The 22,814-nt window shown below is 35.5% G+C and overlaps 1 protein-coding gene across 1 annotated transcript in view; it reads left to right on the top strand.

Moving 5' to 3' along the window:
* MAN1A2 (mannosidase alpha class 1A member 2) overlaps nucleotides 1–22,814 on the top strand; it is a 236,028-nt gene that overhangs the window by 71,657 nt on the left and 141,557 nt on the right. The window contains exon 5 of the mRNA XM_064282369.1: nucleotides 10,909–10,989. Within this exon, the coding sequence (XP_064138439.1) occupies nucleotides 10,909–10,989 (81 nt within the window). The remainder of the gene's footprint in view (nucleotides 1–10,908; nucleotides 10,990–22,814) is intronic.

Genomic DNA, 22,814 nt, shown 5'->3' with positions numbered 1-22,814 from the left:
TATACTCTGACTTCCTTGCTGGCAAAATACCCATATTCTTACCCATATGCCAATCAAAGGCCTGCCTTTTTTCCTGTCCACTGGATTCTGTCCACCTTCACCTACTCAAGGACATTGCTGTATAATTGATCCTCCTCATTTTTTCTTTGCTAGAGCAGTTCCATCAGCATAGAAATGTCTTCCATTAAAAAAAAAAAAAAACAACCCCAAAACCCTTCTGTCTGTAGGGTTTTTTTCTTCATTTTACTGCAAAACTTTTGAAAAGTATCGATACTCCTTTTCCTTATTTCTCTTGAATCCCCTTTAGTTTGACTTTTTTTTTTGCCTCTGCTTCAGCAAACGTGTAGGATTAGCAATAAGCCTTACATTGTCAAATCCAATGGTTGGTTCTCAGTCCTCATCTTATTTGATTTGTCAGCAGTATTGGACACAATTGTTCTCTCCTTTCTTCTTTTTTTAAAAAATAATTTATTTTACTGTTTGGTTGTTGAAAATATGCACAGCAAAACATATACCCATTCAGCAATTTCTGCATGTACAAGTCAGTGACATTGATTACATTTTTCAAGTTGTGCAGCCATTCTCACCCTTCTTTTCTGAATTATTCCTCCAGTGTTAACATAAACTAACTGTACCCTGAGCTTCCTTTCTAATCTTTCGAGTTGCTGTTGTCAGTGTGCTCCCACACAGATAGTTCTTTAAAAGAGCACAGTGCTCAATTAAGCTATTGTTTGATTTAAAGAAGATTTCAGGGAATACTTTTGGTTTAAGGTTTTAAGATTATCTCAGAGCAGTAATTTGGGGGGTTCATCCAGCCTCTATGGGTCCAGAAAGGCTGGATTCCATGAGGATTTGAAATTGTTTTGCATTTTCACCCTTTTTGATCAGGATTCTTTTATAGAATCTTTTTTTTTAACTTAAGATTTTCCATTTTAATTATATTTAAGCATACAATTCAGTATCATTAATTAAATTCACTGTGGTCTGCAACCATCACCACTATTTTATTTCTAAAACTTTTTCATCACCCAAACAAAAACTGAGCACTACTTAAGCAATAACTCCCTATTTATACCACTCTCCTCCCACCCATCCCCTAGTAACCACTATCTTATTTTCTGTCTCTATGCATTTGCCTATTCTAGATATTTCATATTAGTGGGCTCATACAATATTTGTCATTTTATGTCTGGCTTCTTTCTCTCAGCATAATGTTTTGAAGTTTCCTTCATGTTGTAGCATGCATCAGAACCTCATTTCTCTTTATGACTGAATTCCTACCCTTCCCCCCCTTTTTTTAAAATTGTGCATTAGATAAAAGTTTACAGAGCAGATTAGATTCCCATTTGATAGTTTGTACATAAAGTGTTTCTTGGCCTTGATTTCATTCCCCACGGGTCATCACTCTTCTCATTTCTGCCCTGGGCTTCCTGTTTCCCTTTGTCCTGATTTTCTACCCCTTCCTGCCTTTTCATCTTTGCTTTTGGGAAAATATTGCCCTTTTGATCGCATGTAATTGATTGTTCTAAACAGCACATTCCTCTCAGGTGTTATTGTTTATATTATGGGCTTGTCTGTTGTTTGGCTGGAAGGTGTTCTCTGGGAATGGCTTCAATTTCGGGTGAGAAAGTTGTCTTAGGACCATAGTCTTGTAGGTTCTTTCAGACGAGTAAGTCTGGTGTTTTTTGTGAATTTGACTTTTTGTTCTACTTTTTTCTCCTGCTCTGTCCAGGACCCTCTGTTGTGATCCTAGTCGGAGCGGTTGATAGTGGTAGCCAGGCACCATCTAGTTCTTCTGGTCTTGGGGTTGTGTAGGCTGTGGTTCATGTGCCCATTAATCCTTTGGCCTAATTACTCTCTTGATCTTTTGTTTTCTTCACTCTCCTTTCCTCTGGATGGGAAGAGGCCAGTAGTTTAGATGGCCTTCTATAGAATCTTTGATCAACATGTTCAGTAACGGTAGCTGAGCGCCATTCCGCTCTTGTGGTCTCATGGCAAAGGAGGCAGTTGTTCATGGAGGCAATTAGCCGTGCATTCCATTTCTCCCTTCTTTTCCTGACTCTCCTTCCTCTGTTGCTCCAGATGGTTAGAGGCCATTTGTTGTACCATGGATGGCTGCTTGGAAGCTTTTAAGACCCGAGGTACCACGCAATAAACTAGGAGGTAGAACAGAAGCATTAAAAATGATATTTGGCCAATTAACTGGGATGTCCTGTGAAATCATGACCCTAAACCTCCAAACCCAGGAAACAAGTCCCATGAGGTGTTTAATTGTATATAAGCAGCATCAGCAGTTGCTCTTCTTTTGTTGTTCTTGTTGTAGAAATATATCTCCTTTCTTCTTGATTTGCCACCCTTGGTATAGAATCCAGTCTCTCAGTTCTCTTCCTGTTGTTTCACTCTTTCTCAGTCTGTGTTGATGGTTTCTCTTCCTCTTGCAAATGTCTAAACACTGGACATCCCTGGGTTCAGTCCTTGGAGCCCTTCTTTTCTCTCTCTTCACTTACTTTATAGATTTAAAAGAAAATGTAGTTTCATGACTTAATTTCTTTGAATATTTCTTTTTGGGTTTAATCGCTTTCTCCACGCTTTCTTGTACTCCAGTGACATATATTAGATCTTTTGATATTGTCCAACAGGTCTCGGGGGCTGTTTGTTTACTTTTTAAATTTTTGTCTCTCTGTTCTTCATATTGGAAAATTTCTGTTGATGGATCTTCAAGCTTACTGACTTCCCTCTGTCATCATTCCATCATTAGTAGAATGGAAATTTACTAATGAGCTCTTGCTTGAATTTTTGATTTCACATATTGTAGCTATAACTTCTGTTGAGGTCTTTTTTTTTTTCTTTTTTTTAAAGTTTTTATTTCTGTAGCTTTCAACTCATTTCAAGTACATTTACCCCACAGAGTATAGTTCTAAGAGGTACTTTAAAACCTTTGTCGGATACTTGCAACATCTGGGCCACATTGGGATTGGCATCTGTTGATTATCTTTTCTCTTGGGAAGTAGTTACATTTCCCTGGTTCTTTGTACATCAGGCAATTTTGAATCGTCCTGAATACTGTGTAAACTCTGAGTCCTTTTGCCATCCTCGAGAATGATTTTTTTGTTTCAGTAGGCAATCGACATGGTTAAGTTTATACTGTAAGTTCTGTCTCACCCTCTGTGGGTGGTGGTTCCAATGCCAGTTTAGTTTTCAAAACCTCTGCTTTCTCCTTTGGGTCTGCCCTGCACGTGTATCACCACAGGTTAGTCTGAGACCTGGGCCCTGGTTTCAATCTTAGTTCAGTTCTCTGCCTCTGCTATGCCGTTTTGGGTCTGTTCTGCCATGTACAAATCAGGGATGAGTCTTAGGCTTAGGTGGGTTCATACACAGAGTTAGGGGATCCCCTCTTGCTTTCTCCTCTCTGTGATTCCGCCTTACACTTTCTGGCTCAGGGAGCCCCTTTTCTTGGTTCTCTTGCCAGACAGGTGGGTTTTCTGTCAGAGGTTAGTTGACTGTGCTGCCGCTCTGCTGTGGACCTCCACGACTGGGCCCACCCTTGCGGCAAAGCCACAAGAGAAAAGAAGAAAAAAGTAATGGACATTAACTCCTTTTCAGGTTACTGGGCTGCTTTTATTCCCTTTTCAGAACCCTCAGGTAGTTGCTTTTGTCCAGAGATTTTAGCTGTAATTGGAGGAGAATGGCTGTAGTGGACTTCCACCACTGTGATAGGCTTTATGATTTTAAGTGCCATACTTTTTACTGAACACTCCCAAGTGTAGATCTGCTGCTAGGACCTCTCCCCTCAACTCAACATCTTCTTTATGTCTAAGAGGCATCTCAACTTAATGAGTCTAAAGCTGAATTCTTGATTTCCCACCACGGATTTTTTAAAACACTTCCTGGAAGTTGTCCACCCCATTTTTGCTCGTATACTTTTGGATAGACCTTACTCATGTGTCCCCACCTAACTGTGAAGGGAGGGTGAGAAATGTAATATTTTGTTTGTTTATCTATGTAACCCCTATAGATTGTAATTTTTTGTATCTTGTCCATTTCATCCATGTTTTCCAATTTGTTGTTGTACAATTGTTGCTAATATTCTCTTATGACCCTTTTTATTTTTGTAGAGTTGTAACGTCCCTACTTTCATACCTGGTTTTAGATATTTGTGTCTTTTTTTTTTTTTGTCAATTTTACTGATCTAAAAAAAAAAAAAAAAAAAACTTCTGGTTTCATTGATTATTCCTGTTGTTTGTCTATTATCTATTTAATTTATCTCTGTTCAGATCTTGTTTTATTTTTTTCCTTCTGGTAGCTTTGGACTTGGTTTGCTCTTTTTTTCCCTACTTCCTCAAGTTGTAAATTTAGGTAACTGATTTGAGATCTCCCCTTTTAATGTAGGTGTTTACTGATGTTAATTTCCTTCTGAGCACTGCCTTCTCTGAATCCTATAAGTTTTAGTATACTTTCATTTTCAGTCAGCTCTAAGTATTTTTCTGATCTCTGTATTGATTTCTTCTTTGACTCATTAGTTGTTTAATAATAATATATTGTTTAATTTTCACATATTTACGTATTTTCCAGTTTTCCTTCTGTTATTAATTTCTAACTTCACTTCATTGTGCTTTCTATGATTTTGTATGATTTCAGTTGTTTAAATTTATTGAGACTTGCTTTGTGACCTAATATAAGGTTTATCCACATCACTGGTGAAGACTGTGTGTTATACTCTTGCGTGGAATCTTCTACATTGGCTGTTAGGTCTCGTTGGTTTATAGTGTCCTTCAGGTCCTCTATTTTTTTATTCATCTCTTTATAGAATTTCTGTTCATTATTTAAAGTTGTATATTGAAATTATTGTGGAACTATTTCTCCCTTCAATTCTGTCAGTATTTGCTTTATATATTTAGGAGCTCTGATGCTAGGTGCATATATATTTTTAATTATTGTATCTTTTTGGTGAATTAACCCTTTTATCATCATGTAACGTTCGCCTTTGTCTTTCATAGCAGATTTTGACTTATAGTCCATTTTTCTGATACTAAAATCACAACCCCAGCTCTTTTTTGGGTATTGTTTTGCATTTTTTGTTTTCACCATCTTAGGGTTCTGTAGAGAAACAGAACCAGTGAGATATAGACCTGTACTGCTCCTTTCCCCCGTGTTATCACTTATTACATTGTCATAAATATATATTTGTATATATGTATACATACATAAACATATATATGTATGTATATGTGATGTTTGTGTGTGTATATATAGTGAAAGAGGGAGAAAGGGAGGGAGAGAGAGGTTGATTTACTTCAGGGAATTGACTCATACAGTCGTGGGGGCTGGCAGATCCAAAATTAATAGGTCAGGTGACAGCAGCTGGAGACTTGTGCAGACTTGCATCCCAAGATATGTAGTTCAGGTGATAGAGAGTGCAGAGAGGAGAGAAAGAATATTCATCTAAAAAACTATTTATAGTCTAGAGGTAGAACACACCTTAAGGAAACACCCTTTTTAACTTATTGATTGGTTACATTATATTAGATTACATTATGGAAGGTGATCAAATTATAGTAGATTACTTTATGGAGCAACAACTAGTCTAGTGTTTGGTCAAACCACAGGGAACCATACCCTAGCCAAGTTGACACATAAACTTAACCATCACAAACCTGTTTATGCCTTTGGGCCTATGATGTGTCTCTTGTAGATAGCATATGGTCAGATTATGTTTTGTTATGCCATTTTGTTACTTGTGCCTTTTGATGGAAGCATTTAGTCAATTTACATTCAGTTAATTACTGTTGCCTTTTTGATATTTGTTTTTGTGTTTGTTATAACTTTGTGTTCCTCTCCTCTTCCATAGCTGCTAACTTTTAAATTGTGATGGACCATTTTGATTCCCTTTTCCATTCTTTTTGTGTTTCATCTTTTAGATATTTTTCCATGTGGTTACCATGAGGATTACATTTAACATGTTACATTTGCGCTGACCTTGTTTATATTGATAGCAATTTAACTTCAGTAACATACAAAGCTCTACTCCTATATTGCCCTTAGTCCCTCTGTTCATGTTGTTTTTATTACCTGTTACACCTTTGTATCTCATGTGCCCTGTAGCATAAGTTTATATTTGCACGAAAGACTTAACAGCTAGAATTGCCAAGCAAAAATACCTTAAAAAATTTGCCCATAAACTTGCTTATGCAATTACCCTTAATGGAGATGTTTTTCCCCCCCATGTAAGGCTTTGAGTTACTATGTAGTATCCTTTCTTTCCCATCTGAAAGACTCCCTTTAGCATTTCTTTTTGGGCAGTTGTAGTGGCTACAAACTCAGCTTTTGTTTATCTGAGAATGTCTTAATTTTGCCCTAATTCTTGAACTGCAGTTTTGCTGGAGATAGTAGTATTGTTGACAGTTCTTTTAGCCCTTTAAAGATGTTATCCCGTTGCCTTCTGACCTCTATGTTTTCTGAGGAGAAATCAGCATGTAAACTAATTGGGAATCATTTTTGTGACTGTTGCATTCTTTCTTGCTGCTCTCAGCATTCTCTCTTTAGTTTTGAGAGCTTGATTCTAAACTGCTGCAGTGTGGGTCTCTTTGGGCTTCTCCTGCTTATAGTTCATTGCGCTTTTTGAATTTGTAGATTCATGTCCTTTATCATCTTTGGAAATTTGTCTGCCATTATTTCTTCAAATATTCTTTCTTTTCCTTTCTTTCTATCATTTCGTTGTGCAATTCCCATGATATATATGTTAGTTTGCTTGATTGTATTCCACATTTCCGTTAGGCCATGCTCAGCAGTCTTGAGCCTTCTCTCTTATTGCCATCTTATTTAATGATTCCTGATTGATGTTTCTTTTCCTCTTTTTCATTGCCTTCCTTTTAATTACGAGTCAGAATCGACTCTATGGCACTGAGTTTGGTTTGGTTTTTCCTTTTAATTGGACAGATATTTTTCTCATTCCTTTCCTTAAGAAATCTTTCCCCACCCCTGGGTTAAGAAGATTCCTTTGTTACCATCTACAAGATTTATTTTATATTTCTCACATAGGATTACATTTCATTTGGATTTGATTTTGGGATATGGTATGAGGGTCCTGTTCCATATTTGTTGCTGTCAAGTCTATTCTGACTCATGGCAATCCTATCGGACAGAGTAGAACTGCTCCATAGAGTTTCCAAGGAGCGGCTAGTGCATTTGAACTGCTGACTTTTTGGTTAGCAGCCGTAGCTCTTAACCACTGCGCCACCAGGTCTCCTGGTATAAGGGCGGGGGTCAAAAATTTTTTCTTAAGTAGTAATAGTTCACAACATACCTTTTCAAAAACTGCAGTGCAATAACTTCATTTTAAATCTGATGATTCTATATGCAAGTCTGTTTCTGGACTCTATTCAGACCCATATGGTATGTACCAGTACCACAGTGTTTTAAATACTTTAATAATTCTTGATATCTGGTGCTGAACATCCTTAAAATTTTCATATTTTAAGATGGTCATGGAGGAATTGGCGAACTCTGTTTTGGGGTTAAATCCAGCCTGTGTCCTATTTTTGTCTGGTTTAGTTGCTGAGAATTTTTTTACTTTTAAGGAGTTGTTAAAAAGAAGAAACAATCAGACATGACTTCTAATACCTAAAATATTTATTATCTGGCCGTTAACAGAAAAAGTTGCTGACCCCTGTCAGTTTCCATAAAAAAAAGTAGAAGAAAAACATACTGTGATTTTTATTACAAATGCATTGAGTTCATAGATGAATTTGGTAGTAATTTGTGTTTTTATAGTACTGAGCGTTCTAATTCATGAACATGGTGTAGCCTACCACTTCTTTAGGTCTTCATTAATTTATCTCAGTAACACTTCATAATTTCTATACCATACACATCTTTTAACTGAGTTGTTTATAAGGTTTGATTGTTTTTGATACTGTGTAAATTTGATCATTAAAAATCATTGTCTCATTATTTGTTGCCAGTATATAGAAATATTACTGATTTTTTTGTGTGTATCGACTGTGTATCCTGTGAAATTGTTCACTTAATAATATGTGTATTTCTCTTTAGATTTTTTCATTTTCCCACATACCCCAGATCAGATTTTCTACAAATAATGACAATTTTCTTTTTTATTCAATTCCTTTTAAGTTGTATGTCCTTTTGTTTCCTTATTGCAAAGACCAGTGCCTCTAGTACCATGTTGAATAGAAGTGGCGATCGTAGACACCCTATCTCATTCATGATCTCAGGGTGAATGCTTTCAATATTTCACCATTATATGTTCTGTAGACACTGTTAGGTACCTTTTATCAGATTAAGGAAAATCTTTTTTTTTTTTTTTTTCTTTTTTAGCATCATGTATTTTTAATCATGATGAATGGGTGCTGAGTTTTGGCAAATGCTTTTTTCTAACAATACTGGGTAATCTTCCGATTATTCTGTGTATATTTTAATGTAAGGAGCCCTGGTGGCACAGTGGTTATGCACTTGTCTGTTAATCGAGGGGATTGAATTCAGTAGGAAGATGTGGCAATCTGCTTTGGTAATGATTACAGCCTTGGAAACCCTAAGGGGGCGGTTCTGTTCTGTCCTCTAGGGTCGCTATGAGTCAGAATCGACTCAGTGGCACGTAACAAAAAACAACGTATTTTAATTTGATAAATTATTTTGATATTTGAATGTTAATACCTACCTTGTTTTCCTGGAATAAACCTAATTATGTTATTCTTGGGTCCAGTTTGTTAATATTTTATGTATGTGAATTTTACATCTTTATTCATGGGAGTGATTGTAATAAATTCTTTCATTATGATAAATGCACATGTAACAAGACATTTGACATTTCAACAATCTTCACATGTATAATTCAGTTAAATTAATTATGTTTGTCATGTTTTACAACAAGTAATTTTTTCTTTGAAACATCAGATTTTGCTGTCAAGGTTATGCTGTCATTAAATGAGTTGGGAATTATTTCCTCTTTTTCTGTTCTCTAGAAGATACCTGTGTAAGATTGATATTAAAAGTTAAAAAGAATTCATAGGTTAAACCTTCCAGGCCTGAAAGTTTATTTGCAGGAAGGGTTTTAATTGTGCATTTTATTTCCTTAGTAGATAATTGCACTAGTTAGATTTTCTGCATTCTTGAATTATTTTTGGACATTTGTGTTTATCTAGAAATTTGTTTACATCATCTAAATTAAAAAAATTTTGGCATAATATTATGTGTATCATTCCCTTACTAGCATTCTAATTCCATGGAACCTGTAGTAATGTATTCCGTTTTATTTCTGATAACTGGATATTTGAGCCTACTTTTTTGTTATTGTTCAGATTTGCTAAATAATCATTAAAATTTTTACTTTTTTGAAAACCAGCTTTTGTCTTTGATTATCACTACTGAACAGTTGTCTATTTTATTTCCATCCTTCTAATGTTTTTATTATTTGCAATTATTTTTCTAGCTTCTTGAGATAAATACTTCAGCTTTAAATGTGATTTATTTTCTAATATATGCACATAAGCCTGTATCTGTGCTTGGTTTTGGCTGCTTTCCACAAGTTTGCAACCAGGGAAGAAGGGAGTAGAAGACTGATTATAGTAGATTCATTCATAATAAGCCAAAACTGGGTTATTAAGTCTAATATAAATTCTTATTTTTATAATTTCCTTTATAATGTCAGTACTAGGGCACTTTAACTCCACTTACTGACTGTTCTTATCTTTTGTTCTTTTGTTGTCACTTTAATTCCACATGTTTTTAAATCTCCACAAGATATTATTATTGATTTTTTTTTGCTACCCTATTCATTTTTTTGAATATTTTTATTCTTTCATGCATTTTATTGCTTCCATGGGATCATTTACTTCAGACTGAAGAATTCTTTTTAACTATTACCTTTATTGCCTATCTGCTGGTAATGAGTTCTCTTAGGTTTTTTTTGGTTGGGAAATATCTCTATTTTGCCTTCATTTTTTAAGGGTATTTTCACTTGGATTAGAATTTAGAGTTCCTGGTTGGTGATTATAGTATCTCACCACTTTAAGCATCAGTACTTACTTTTCTGAATTTTGTATTTTTTTGATGTAAACGTCACCCCGAATTTGAGTCATATGGTATGTGTATGTTTAACTTTTTAAGAAACTTAAAGCGGCTATAATCACCAGCAACATACGCAATTTCCATTTATATCGCATCCTTGCCCATACTTTTTTTTTCTTATAGATGATTTGCATTCTGGGTAAGTTTAAATCTATCATTTGTTATCAATGCTACTGATTTTATACCCACAATGTACTACTTTTTTGAGTAAGTTAAATATTGTCATATTTTTCCTACTTTTTTATAGTAATTTTTTAAATATTTATTTCTGAATCATCTGGAATTTATTTTGATATGTATGTAAAATGTGCATTCAACTTAATTTCTTACCTAGGAGCCAATTTTCTTAACATTATTAACTGAATAATCCATCATTCCACTGTTGTTTTATGGTACCTTCTTAACATTAATTATTATATGTATTTAAAAAAATTAAATTCATGAAGAAAGATAAAAGTAAAATATGGAAACTATACTGTAGTTATTGGAACAGAAGGAAAGGAACCAGGAAGGAGAGTGGTATTCCAGACTTCAAGAAATGGAGGGAGAATAGTCAACAGCATGAGATATCTAGGTAAAATCATAATAATATGCAAAGTATATGAAAATAGCCTATTGGTTTTAAATATTAAGAAGCTTTGGTGACAGTAATAAGAGTAATTTCAGTAACATTGACAAATGGTTGGTTAGATTGCAATTGGATGAAGAACAAAGGTGCAGAAATTGGGAAAAACCCTTTTCCATAGGGTTTTTAGAAAAATTGAAAATATTTTGAAAACTCTGAAGTAATATATATTGTGAAATATATCCAACATGTTTTCGCAGAATTCAGAAGTGTCTGTGTTTGAAGTCAACATTCGATTTATTGGAGGCCTCCTTGCAGCATATTACCTTTCAGGAGAGGAGGTAAGCAAAATCAAGCAATACATTGTTTGGGGGAACAAGGGTTATGGATAGAATTCAATAAAATGAAAGATTTCCCTAGTAACATATTGTTTTTCTAAATTAACTAATATCGAACTAACCTAAAGGATTGCTGAAAGAACTAGATGCAGGTAGGAGTAATCATTTTTTCATTTTGAGAATCTCAATAAAACATAAACTCATCACAGATCCCAGCTTTCTATACATCATGTCTCCTTTGCAGTGGAATCCTTCTTCAGTGCTTAGTTATGGGTGTATCATTAGTTTCCTTAATATACATTTGTGGGCTATACTGTACTAGAAAGTAATAGTTTCTTTTATATTTTACAAAATAATTTTTATTTACCTTCTAGAAACTTTATTAGAAATTTCTGCCTCAGGCACTGTTTTTAAAAATTTATGATTTGCTGTTGCAGTTAATTACATGATTCAAACAAAAGGGGAATAGAAACTAGTAAGACTCAAATTAAGAAATCAATCAGGAAGAATTAAGACTATTCTCTAAGACCGAAAATTATTGAAACCGCCTCTTCAGAAATTAAATGCAGTTTATTGCTATAAATTAAAAAAAAAAAAAATTGAATGATTGATGCAGTATACACAGACACACTTGAGACCTATGGTGATGGGAAAGTGGGTTTGAGAAATTCCTTTTCATTACTCAGATGAGTAAAGGGATGGGGTTGTAGAGTGGGAGAGAGAAGCTGAAGGAAGAAGTTACCAATCATTTCTGTTTTGTTTTCTGATAAACTGCTTGTTTATGTTCTTTGCCCGTATATATTTTTAATTGGTTTACTGGGCTAAATTATTTATAAGACCTCTTTATAAACTTAAGTATAAATGCTAGATGTAGGTTTTTTGGAGACACTCTGTTAAAGAAATTAGCTTCTATTCCTGGTTTACTGAGTTTATGAATGGATGATGAATGTTGTCAGATATTTTTATGGTGTTTAATAAGTTGGTAATACAGTTTTTATTTTTTAGTCTATTGATATGGTAAATTATATTGGTTGATTTTTGGATGTCAAACCAGCCTTGAATCTTCCAGAGTAAACCCCACTTGCTACGAGCTTGGCTCTGACTTTTATGATGACCTATATATATATTTTTTATGTATAGCAGAATGAAACCCCACTTACTCACGGCATATTCTCCTTTTTATTTACTGCTGGATTTGATTTGTTAATATTTTGTTGAGAATTTTTTGCATTTGTGTTTATGACACTAGAATGTTTGTATGTGTATGTGTGTGTTTTGTTTAAGGGTAATGCCAGCCTCCTAAAAGGAGTTGGGAAGTATTGCCTCCTTTTTTTTTTCTGGACAATTTGGTGTATAATCAGTTTTTTTTTTCTTTAATGTTTGGTAGAATCCCACTCGGTGAAGTCTAGAGGGTTTTGTTTTTTAATTAGAAGTTTTAAAAATATTTAATTTCTTTGATAAATATAGGACCATTCAGGTTATTTCTCCTTGACTGGCTTTGTAGTTTTTGTCTTTTAGGGAATTTGTCAATTTCCTCTAAGTTATCTAATTTGTAGGCATAACGTTGTTTGTAATACACTCTTTTATTCTTTTCATATCTGTAGGCTCTTTAATGATAACCCCTATTTTGTTTTATCTTTTTTGTCAGTCTGGCTATAGGTGTATCAATATTAGTGCTTTTTTCAAAGAAATTCATTTTACCGTTAATTTTTATCTATTTTTGTGCATTCAGTTTTATTTATGCTTTCATCTTTTTTTACTTTCTTCTGCTTGCTTTGGATTTAGTTTGCTTTTTTCCTAATTTCTTTTCTTTTTGGTTTTTTTTTTTAGATTGTCTTTTATTTATTTATTTTTTAAAATAATTTTTATTGTGCTTTAAGTGAAAGTTTAGAAATAACTCAGTCTCTCACACAAAAACCCATATACACCTTGCTACACACTTCCAATTACTCTCCCCCTGGTGGAACAGCCTCTTCTCTCCTTCCTCTCTCTCTTTTCATGTCCTTTTCACCAGCTTCTAACCCCCTGCACCCTCTCATCTCCCCTCCAGGCAGGAGATGCCAACATAGTCTCAAGTGTCCACCTGATCCAAGAAGCTCACTCCTCACCAGCATCCCTCTCCAACCCATTGTCCAGTCCAATCCATGTCTGAAGAGTTGGCTTCGGGAGTGGTTCCTGCGCTGGGCCAACAGAAGGTCTGGGGGCCATGACCACCGGGGTCCTTCTAGTCTCAGTCAGACCATTAAGTCTGGTCTTTTTAAGAGAATTTGGGGTCTGCATCCCACTGCTCTCCTGCTCCCTCAGGGGTTCTCTGTTGTATACCCTGTCAGGGCAGTCATCGGTTGTAGCCAGGCACCTTCTAGTGCTTCTGGTCTCAGGATGATGTAGCCGCTGGTTCACGTGGCCCTTTCTGTCTCTTGGGCTCGTAATTGCCTTGTGTCGTTGGTGTTCTTCATTCTCCTTTGGTCCAGGTGGGTTGAGACCAGTTGATGCATCTTAGATGGCTACTTGGTAGCGTTTAAGACCCTAGACGCCACTCTTCAAAGTGGGATGCAGAATGTTTTCGTAATAGATTTTATTATACCAGTTGACTTAGATGTCCCCTGAAACCATGGTCCCCAGACTCCTGCCCCTGCTACACTGGCCTTTGAAGCATTCAGTTTATTCAGGAAACTTCTTTGCTTTTGGTTTAGTCCAATTGTGCTGACCTCCCCTGTACTGTGTGCTGTCTTTCCCTTCACCTAAAGTAGTTCTTATCCTAATTTCTTGAGTTTAGATAATTTGACACTTTTTTTCTAATATTACGCATTAGTGCTATAAATTTATTTCTCAGCTCTTTAACTGTGTCCCTTGAATTTGGATATGTTACGTTTTCATTTTATTTTAATTCAAAATATTTTCTACTTTTTCTTTGTACTTCCTCTTTGATCTCTGGGTATTTAGAAGTGTGTTGTTTAATTTCTAAGTATTTGAGAATACCCAAGATATCTTTCCATTACTGATTTCTAGTTTATGTTAGGAGCGGGAAATAGGGAACAAATCTCTTAAATTTGTTGAAGCTTGTTTCATGGGCCGGAGTATGGCCTATCTTAAAAAGAATGTACTCTTGAAAAGAATGTTTTCTGTGCTGTATTTGGGTTTAAATATCAATTAGGTCAGGCCAGCCAATAGTCAGATCTTCTGTGGCATTACTGATTTTCTGTCTACTTGTTTTGGCCAATACTGAGAGAGGAGTGTTGAAGCCATCAACTATAATTATGGATTTACTTATTATTTCTCCATTCAGTCCTGTCAGTTTTTGCTTCATGTACTTTGGGGCTTTATTCTTAGGTGCATACATTTTTGGTATTGTTATGTCTTCCTGGTGAGTTGACCCTTTTATCATTATATTACTTAATTTTTCTCTTTATCCATGGCGATTTTCTCTGTTTTTAAGTCTAGTTTGTCTGTTACTAGTATTAGTCACACTGGCTTTCTTTCAGGTGGTGTTTACATGGCATGTCTTTGAACCTATATACACTTCGATATTTAAAGTTGGATTTCCTGAAGACAGTTTTGACAGTGTTTGTGTGTTTAGACCATTTACATTCAGAGTAATTATTGGTATAGCTGTATTAAAATCTACTAGACCGTTAATTGTTTTTTGTCTTACCTGTTCTTATTACTTTTTTTCCTGCCTCTTTGGATTTGTGTGTGTGTGAAAGAGAGATTTTATTTTATCTCTACTGTTGACTTAATTTGAGTCCCTGAGTGCTACAAATGGCTGTTGTACTCAGCTGCTAACTGAAAGATCAGAGGTTTGAGTCTACCCAGAGGCACCTCAGAAGAAAGATTGGGTGATCTACTTTGAAAAATCAGCCATTGCAAATCCTGTGGAGCACAGTTCTACTCTGACACACATAGGTTTGCCATGAGTCAGAATCGACTTAATGACAACTGGTTATTGCCTTATTTATAATTTAAAATTTTTTTTAGTGGTTGCCCTTTGTTTACAGCATACATCTTTAATTAATCACAGACTTCCTCAGTCACTGTTATACTGTTGTTGTTTTTAGGTGCCGTCAAGCTATTTTTGACTAGTAGCGATCCCATGTGATAGAGCAGAATTGCCCCATAAGGCTTTCTAGACTTTAATCTTCATGGAAGCAGGTCTCCGGGTCTTTCTCCCACAGAGCTGCTGGGTGGGTTCTAACAGCCAGCCTTTCGATTAGCAGCCAAGCATTTAGCCATCGTGCCATCAGGACTCTTCTAATATTATGCTACTTCAAGTGTATTGTAAGGACTTTGTAACAGTATGCTCCCAATTCTTTTTTTCTCTTCTTTTGGGCTATTGTTTTTATACATTTTTTAAAATGCTACAGACCCATAATACATTGGTACTGTTTTTGCTTTGGATGGTCAGCTATCATTTAGAGCTATAGAAATAAGAAAAATCATGCTTTTTTTTTTTAACTTCAACTTAGCCTATTTTGTCAGTCTTCATTTCTTAGCGTAGGTCCAGAATTCTCTGTAGCATCATGTACCTTCTGTCTGAAGAGCTTCCATTAACATTTATAAATAATGTAGGTCACTTGGTAATGAATTTTCTTAGCTTCTGTTAGTCTGGAAGTTCTTTTTCTTCATTTTTGAAAGATAGTTTCTTTGAGTATAAAAATCTAGGTTGGCAGTTTTTCAACACTTTAAAGATGTCGATAAATTGATTTGTGATTTGCATAGTTAGTGACAAGCAGCCTGCTTCAATCCTTTTTTCCTATATATGTAGTATGTCTTTTTTCCCCCCTCTGACTGCCTGTCAGATGATTGTATTTTGTTCTAGTTGAAGATTCTTAAGTGGTTTTACTTTTCTTTCTTGGGGAGGGGGGTGGTAGGAATAGGGTTTATTTAGCTTGCTTAGGGTTCTCTGAGCTTCTTGGACCTGTGGCTTGATATTTTTAATTATTTTTTTAAAAAATTCTTGGTCATTATGTTTTAAAATATTTTTTTCTGCCCTCTTTCTCTCCTCCTTCTGGGATTCCAATTACACTGTGTTAGACTGTTTGATATTGCCACACACTTCTTGGATTCACTGTTTTTCCACCCCAAGCCCTCACTTTTTTCTTCCTGTGGTTCACATTGAGTAATTTTTCTAGACCTGTCTTCAAATTCACGGATTTTCTGCCCAGCTCTGTTGAGTCTATTTATGAGCCTGTTGAAGGCATTCTTCAATTCTATTACCTTTTTTTCCCCCTAACATTTCTTTTGACTTTTATAGTTTCCATTTCTCTGCTAAAATTCTCCATGTGTTCATGCATATTTTCCACTAGGTGTTTTAGCATATTAATCATTATTGTTAATCCAAGTCATTTTATATTCTGTCTGGTTGTTTCAGCTTCTGTGAATCTGATTTTATTCATTGTTTTGTCTCTGGACAGTAGATCTTTTCTTGCTGTCTTACACTGGCTTCAAATTCCTCTCGTATTACCTTTTAATTAGAGTGGTGCCTGGTTTGCAAGAGAGTTTTTCTTAATTTTGCTCTACCCTCTACTTAAGTCATTTCCTATATGCCCTTTTACCTCAGAGAGGTTCTCTGTGTCTTCACCCTCTCCCAGCCATAGGTTACTTGTTATTCCATGATTCCTCGCTTTATATTCATATTTTTCCCTCTTCCTGTCTCTATATATTGAAAGCCATGAATTTACACTGTTAACTCCTGTTTCACCCCAACACCATAACATTTGTTCTAGCTTTCTGCCTTTTCATTTTTATAACTCTTTTTTTGATTGTGAGAAAACGTGTTTCGTATTATTCCTGATGTATTTACCTATTTGCTTAGTACTCCTGTATGAAACCACTCTCCTGCTCTCATCAGGCTGCTACCTTATTCATTGTATCTTCCTCACATGGGCTCCTCTGGAACACCATTTCCTCTTCCTTGCTGGCTTCTCCTACCTCATGTGGGTTCCAGCCCTCCCCAGATCATTGCTACCACCCTAGGCATGTCTTCTGAGCACAGACCCCTGACTCAAGAGCTACTGAGTGAAATATTAAACAGTGAAGGGAGGAAGAAAACGAAACTGTTTTGACGCCTTCAATTTGAGATTTCTTTTCTCCAGGTTAGAGGTTATAAAATGTCTTTGAGAAAGGAGAACCTTTTTTTTTTTTACTTTTGGCGTATCTGACTATAAGGAAGTCATAAGTTTCTTTTGTGTGTAGTTGATATACTTGATGAGTTTTCTTAAAAGCCATGTGGTCCAAAATTAATTATGAACAGTTTATGAAAGAGAAGTTTCAGCGTCAGCTATTTCATTTTAGGCTCCATTTTTTTTTTTTATCTGAAGATTGAAGGAAAATGTTGAAATTACTGTTGTCTTAGATAAAAATAATATGCCAAAAAGTATATTGATGTTATCATTACTTCCATTTTACAACCTTTATGCCTCAGACTTCAAGAAGAAACATTTTCAGGTGGAGGGAAACACTTTTATGCTTTGGAGTTTTAGGTTTGAGTCCCTACTCTGTTGCCTCTTTGTAATACTAGGCAAATTATTTACCTTCTATAAGCTTCAGTTTCTTTGTCTATGAAAGTGTGACACATTCCTCTTAGAGTTTTAACAGTTAAATTGTGTGAAAGTAATTTCACATAATTTTTTATGTGATTTTTTACTACATAATTTTTGTGTTTCTAAGGATTGGATAATTATTTTACTGATTTTAAAATTAAAAAACTTGTTATTGTTGAATCGATTCTGGCTCACTGAGATCCCATGTGTTACAGATTGGAACTGCTCCACAGAGTTTTCATAGACCCCATGTGTTATAGATGAGAAGAGCTCCTTAGGCTTTCTCCATAGGGTTTTTTTTTTATTATTATTATTGTGCTTTAAGTGAAAGTTTACAGCTCAAGTTACTCATACAAAAACTTATACACACATTGTTAGGTGACCCTGCTTGCTTTCCCTGTAATAGGTCAGCACACACCTCCTTTCCACCCCAGATTTTCCATGCTAACCAGCTCCTGTCCTTTTCTGCCTTCTCATCTTGCCTCTGCACAGGAGCTGCTCATTTAGTGTCATGTAGCTGCTTGAACCAAGAAGTATGCTGCTCTTCATGAGTATCATGTCTTATAGTCCAGTCTAATCTTTGTCTGAAGAGTTTGCCTCGGGAATGGTTTTAGTTCTGGGTTAGCAGAAAGTACGGGGCCATGTCTTCTGGGATTCCTCCAGTCTCAATCAGACCATTAAGTCTGGTCTTTTTCCTAGAATTTGAGTTCTGCACTCCACTTATCTTCTGCTTTGTTAGGGACTCTTTGTTGTGTTCCTTGTCAGGGTGGTTATTGGTAGTAGCAGGGTACCATCTAGTTCTTCTGGTCTCAGGTGATGGAGTCTCTGGTTTATGTGGCCGTTTTTGTCTCATGGGCTAATATTTCCTTGTGTCTTTGGTGTTTTCTATTCTCCTTTGCTGTCGGTGGATTGGGACCAATTGATGCATCTTAGATGGCTGATCGCTAGCTTTTAAGACTCCAGACGTAACTCACCAAAGTGAGATGCAGAACATTTTCTTAATAAGCTTTGTTATACCAATTGACCCAGATGTCCCCTGAAACCATGGTTCCCAGACCCCCGGCTCCTGCCACTCTGTTCTCCATAGGGTTTTTTAATAGAATAGATAACATAAGTTAATTTTTTAGAATACAGACTGCTCTACTAAAAAGGAAAAAGTTTTTTCTATTCTGACTTTCTTGTTACTAGAATTTTACTGACTGCTTTTCTACTTGATCATTTTATATTAAACATTCTAATCCATACCTATTCTGGGAATCCAATGACGAATCCCTGAGATCTGCCAAAAAGAAATAAAACATAGGAAAATAATTTGAATACAGCATAATTTTGATACTTGATGGGCAATAAACTCCTGCATCTCCTATAAGCCAGAAAGTTAACTATAATTTATGACATGGCAGTGTCTTCCTTGTATTAAGGGTGCATGTAACTAGAATAAAGAACATTTTACATCCATTCTATTTACTGGTATAGGGGACCACCTGGGGGTTATACACCATCCTACCAAAGTGTTCCTTTCTTTTGTTGATTTATTAATATCAAAAATGTGAAACTTTATTGTTTTATTTTCTCAGAACAAAGCTATTTATATTAAATATTCACAAACTAAAAAATCTTGATGATTTATTATATTTATTGATGCTAGCCTCAAATATATAGCATTTCTTTTGCAGGATTTTTTCTTCTCATTTTTTTTTAACGGTTATCAAAGTGACATTCTTTCCTGATAAGATAATAGCATAATTTATGTGAATAACTGCATTCTGAAATCTGTCAGAGTAGAGAAGTGGTTTTGTGGCATTTCATACATGTTCACAGATACTAAAAGCAAAATAAAAGAAACAACAACAAAACTATTTTTACCAAAACACAAATGTACTTCATCACCTGTACCTAAGGCAGTTTCTGAATAAATGCAGCAATATTTTCTAAGACAAATATAATAGCTTTTTTTGACTTAAAGTTCTTTAGCTCCTGAAAAAACAATAAAAAACCCATTCGGGTGTCAGTTTTCCTGATTGAACTATTAACCGCTATTTTCCTTATTGCACTGATTTTCTATTTTTAGAAAATCTGTTTTTTCTCCAGATACTGCTGCTATTTCTATTGAAAATCGGACTTACTTTCTATAGATGTACTGGTAATTGGGGAAAACATTCCACTAAGTTTTGCTGACCCAGAAAACATTTTTAAATACACTCACCAACATTTTTCTCTTAAATGTGTGAAGGTCATTTATGCATTTGTATACATGCAAATATGTTTAAAATCACAGTACTAATACCAGTTTATAGTCGATGATTATGCTTATGATTATTGATTTGAGGAATCAGAAGACGGAGTTTGGAGTTACCACCAAAAAAAAAAAAAAAACCAAACCCGTTGCCATTGAGTTGATTCCGACTTATAGCGACCCTACGGGACAGAGTAGAACTGCCCCATAGAGTTTCCAAGGAGCGCCTGGCGGATTTGAACTGCCAACCATTTGGTTAGCAGCCGTAGCACTGAACTACTACGCCACCAGGGTTTCCACCTTTTGGTTAGCAACCTGTAAAAACAGTGTGGGGGCAGTGTCTGACCTCCTGTAACTTCACAAGGGGGAAGGAGAATCAAGATCAACAGCCCAAGGCTGATTGCTATGAGGGGGAGATCAGACAAACTTCCTCTCTCTGCAGTCTTTACCAACTGTCCCTCCCATAGCATTCTCTGTTTCTCTATTGGGTTTGATAATTCATACAATGGCCACACAGAACTCAACAGACCATACTCAGGATTATGGGGTTTATTAGGGAAGTAACAGATTACAATTCAGGCTCAGGAACATTCAAAGATACAATTTTTCCATCAGGACAGCCTCTTTCCAGCTGTGCTTATAGGCACATCTTTCCCTGGCCCTAGGCCTCTGCCCAAAGGCATGCAGCTTTCTCTCTCCATGGGCCAGGAAGCCCATTGCACCAACTCCTGCTGCCGGGTCTTGTCTCTGGAGTGGCTCATTTCAAGCCCAGTGGGATGGCAAAACCGACCAATACCTTTGGTGGGCCACAGTTACCATATCTTCACAGTCCTGCCCAATCACTTGGGTGGAAGTTATAAGACCATGACTAGAAAGGCTACACAAAAGTGACCCATGTCACTGCACAACCAAATGCTTAACTGTTGTGCCACCAGAACTTGAAGACAGATCAGTATAAACTACCTGGTTTGAAGACAGGAGGTTAAAAAAATTAGGACAGGAATACAGCTTTAGAAACTTGTGGGATAATATTAAAAAGTCTAGCATACCCTTTCTTAATTGAATTCCCAGAGAGAAAGAGTAAATATCCTAAATGAATAATGGCCAAATTATCCTCTATTTGGTGACAGACCTAAATTTCCAGTAGCTAAATGAATCCCAAACAACATAAATACTAACTACAAATAGGCATATTATGGTCTAGCAGCTGAAAACCAGAGAAAACCTTTAAAGCACCCAGATAAAAACAACACACACATTATATACAGAGGTTCTGTAATGTGAATGATCACTGACTACTTATCAGAAATGACAGAGGGCAGACAGTGAAAGTAACATGTTTAAAGTGCTGAAAGAAAACCCAGAACTATACAACCAGGGGGAATTTATTTCAAGAGGGCAAAATGAAGACCATTTCAAATAAAAAAAAGCTAAAAGAATTTGTCTCCAGAAGATTTATACTACAAGAAATGCCAAAGGAAGTTATTTAAGTGAAAGAAAATGCGATCAGATAGGAATGCAGATTTTCAGGAAGAAATGAAAGAGCAGCTGAAATAATTTTGTGAGCAAATACAGCAGATTATTTTTCCTTGTATTTTCTTTAAAATATATATGATTGTTCAAAGCAAAAAGTCTTAACATTTTGTAGTGAGGTTATAATAAATACACAGTTATAATACATACGACAACTATTACATAAAAGACAGAATGAGGTAGGAAATGGACCTGTACAGTTGTAAGGTTTCTACATTTTTCAACAAAGAGGCACAATTTTAACTTCTTAATAGGCTGTGAAAAGTTAAGGCTGTATATTGTAATGCCGACAGCAGGCACTAAATAAAAATACAAATGTGTATAGCAGGCAATAATAAATACATTAAATTTCTAGAAAATGTTTAAGTAATTCAAAAGAAGGAAAGAAAAATATAAGAATAGAAAACAGAGGGACAGAAAATAAATAGCAAGATAATAGATATGTATCCAACCATACCAGTAATACCATTAAAAGGCAACCACTCCAACTAAAAGGCCAAAAATAGTCAGAATGGATATAAAAACAAGACCTAACTAAATACTGTAAAAAAGAGGGACACTAATTATAAAGATGGAGAGGTTGAAGGAAATGGATAGAAAAAAGATCCGTAGCATACAAACCAAAAACCCATTGCCGTCAAGTTGATTTTGACTCATAACGACCCTATAGGACAGAGTAGAACAGCCCCATTGGGTTTCTGTGGCAAAATAGAACAGCCCCATAGGGTTTCCAGTCTTTATGGAAACAGTCTGCCACATCTTTCTCCCACATAGTCTGATGTGTTCAAACTGTTGACCTTTCGATTAGTAGCCAAGCATTAAACCACTCTATCACCGTCATACAATGAGTGTAAAAAGACTGAAATGGCTATGTTGATATCAGGCAAGATAGATGTCAGGATAGAAAATATTGCCAGAGGTAAGAGGGACATTTCATAATGATAAAAAGGTGAACTCATTAGCAAGATATAATAATCATAAATGTGTATGTACCTAATAATAGAGCTTCAAAATGCATTAATCAAAAATTTACATAATTAAAAGGAGATACAGGCAATTCCACAAAGAATGTTAGATTCCCTGACGTTTCTCTCTTAGTGAACAATAGAACAAATAGAAAGTCAGTAACTACGTAGAAGCCCTGAATGATATTATCAGCTACCTTCACTAAATTGGTATTCATAGAACACTCTACCCAACAACTGCAGAATACACAGTTTTTTTTTAAGTACATGTGGTTTGTTTGCAAAGATAGGCCATGTTTTGGTCTCTAAAACAAGTTTCTATCAATTTAAAAGGTTAGAAATCATGTAGAGTACATTCTTTGACCACAGGCAATTAAATTAGTTATCAATAACCCTAACACATCAAGAAACTCCAAATAGTTAAAATCAAAAGATACTTCTGAATAATAGAAATATCAAGGAAGCAATCACAATGCAATTTGAAAATATTGCAAAGTTGGTTCTTGGAAAGTATCAGCAAAATTAATAAACCCTTTTTAGTTATATTGATCAAGA

Source organism: Loxodonta africana, chromosome 3 (assembly GCF_030014295.1).
Source record: "Loxodonta africana isolate mLoxAfr1 chromosome 3, mLoxAfr1.hap2, whole genome shotgun sequence".
In the NCBI taxonomy this organism is placed as follows: Eukaryota; Metazoa; Chordata; class Mammalia; order Proboscidea; family Elephantidae; genus Loxodonta; species Loxodonta africana.
Note: the sequence above shows the minus strand (reverse complement) of the source record. Positions and strands in the feature narration are given on the sequence as shown.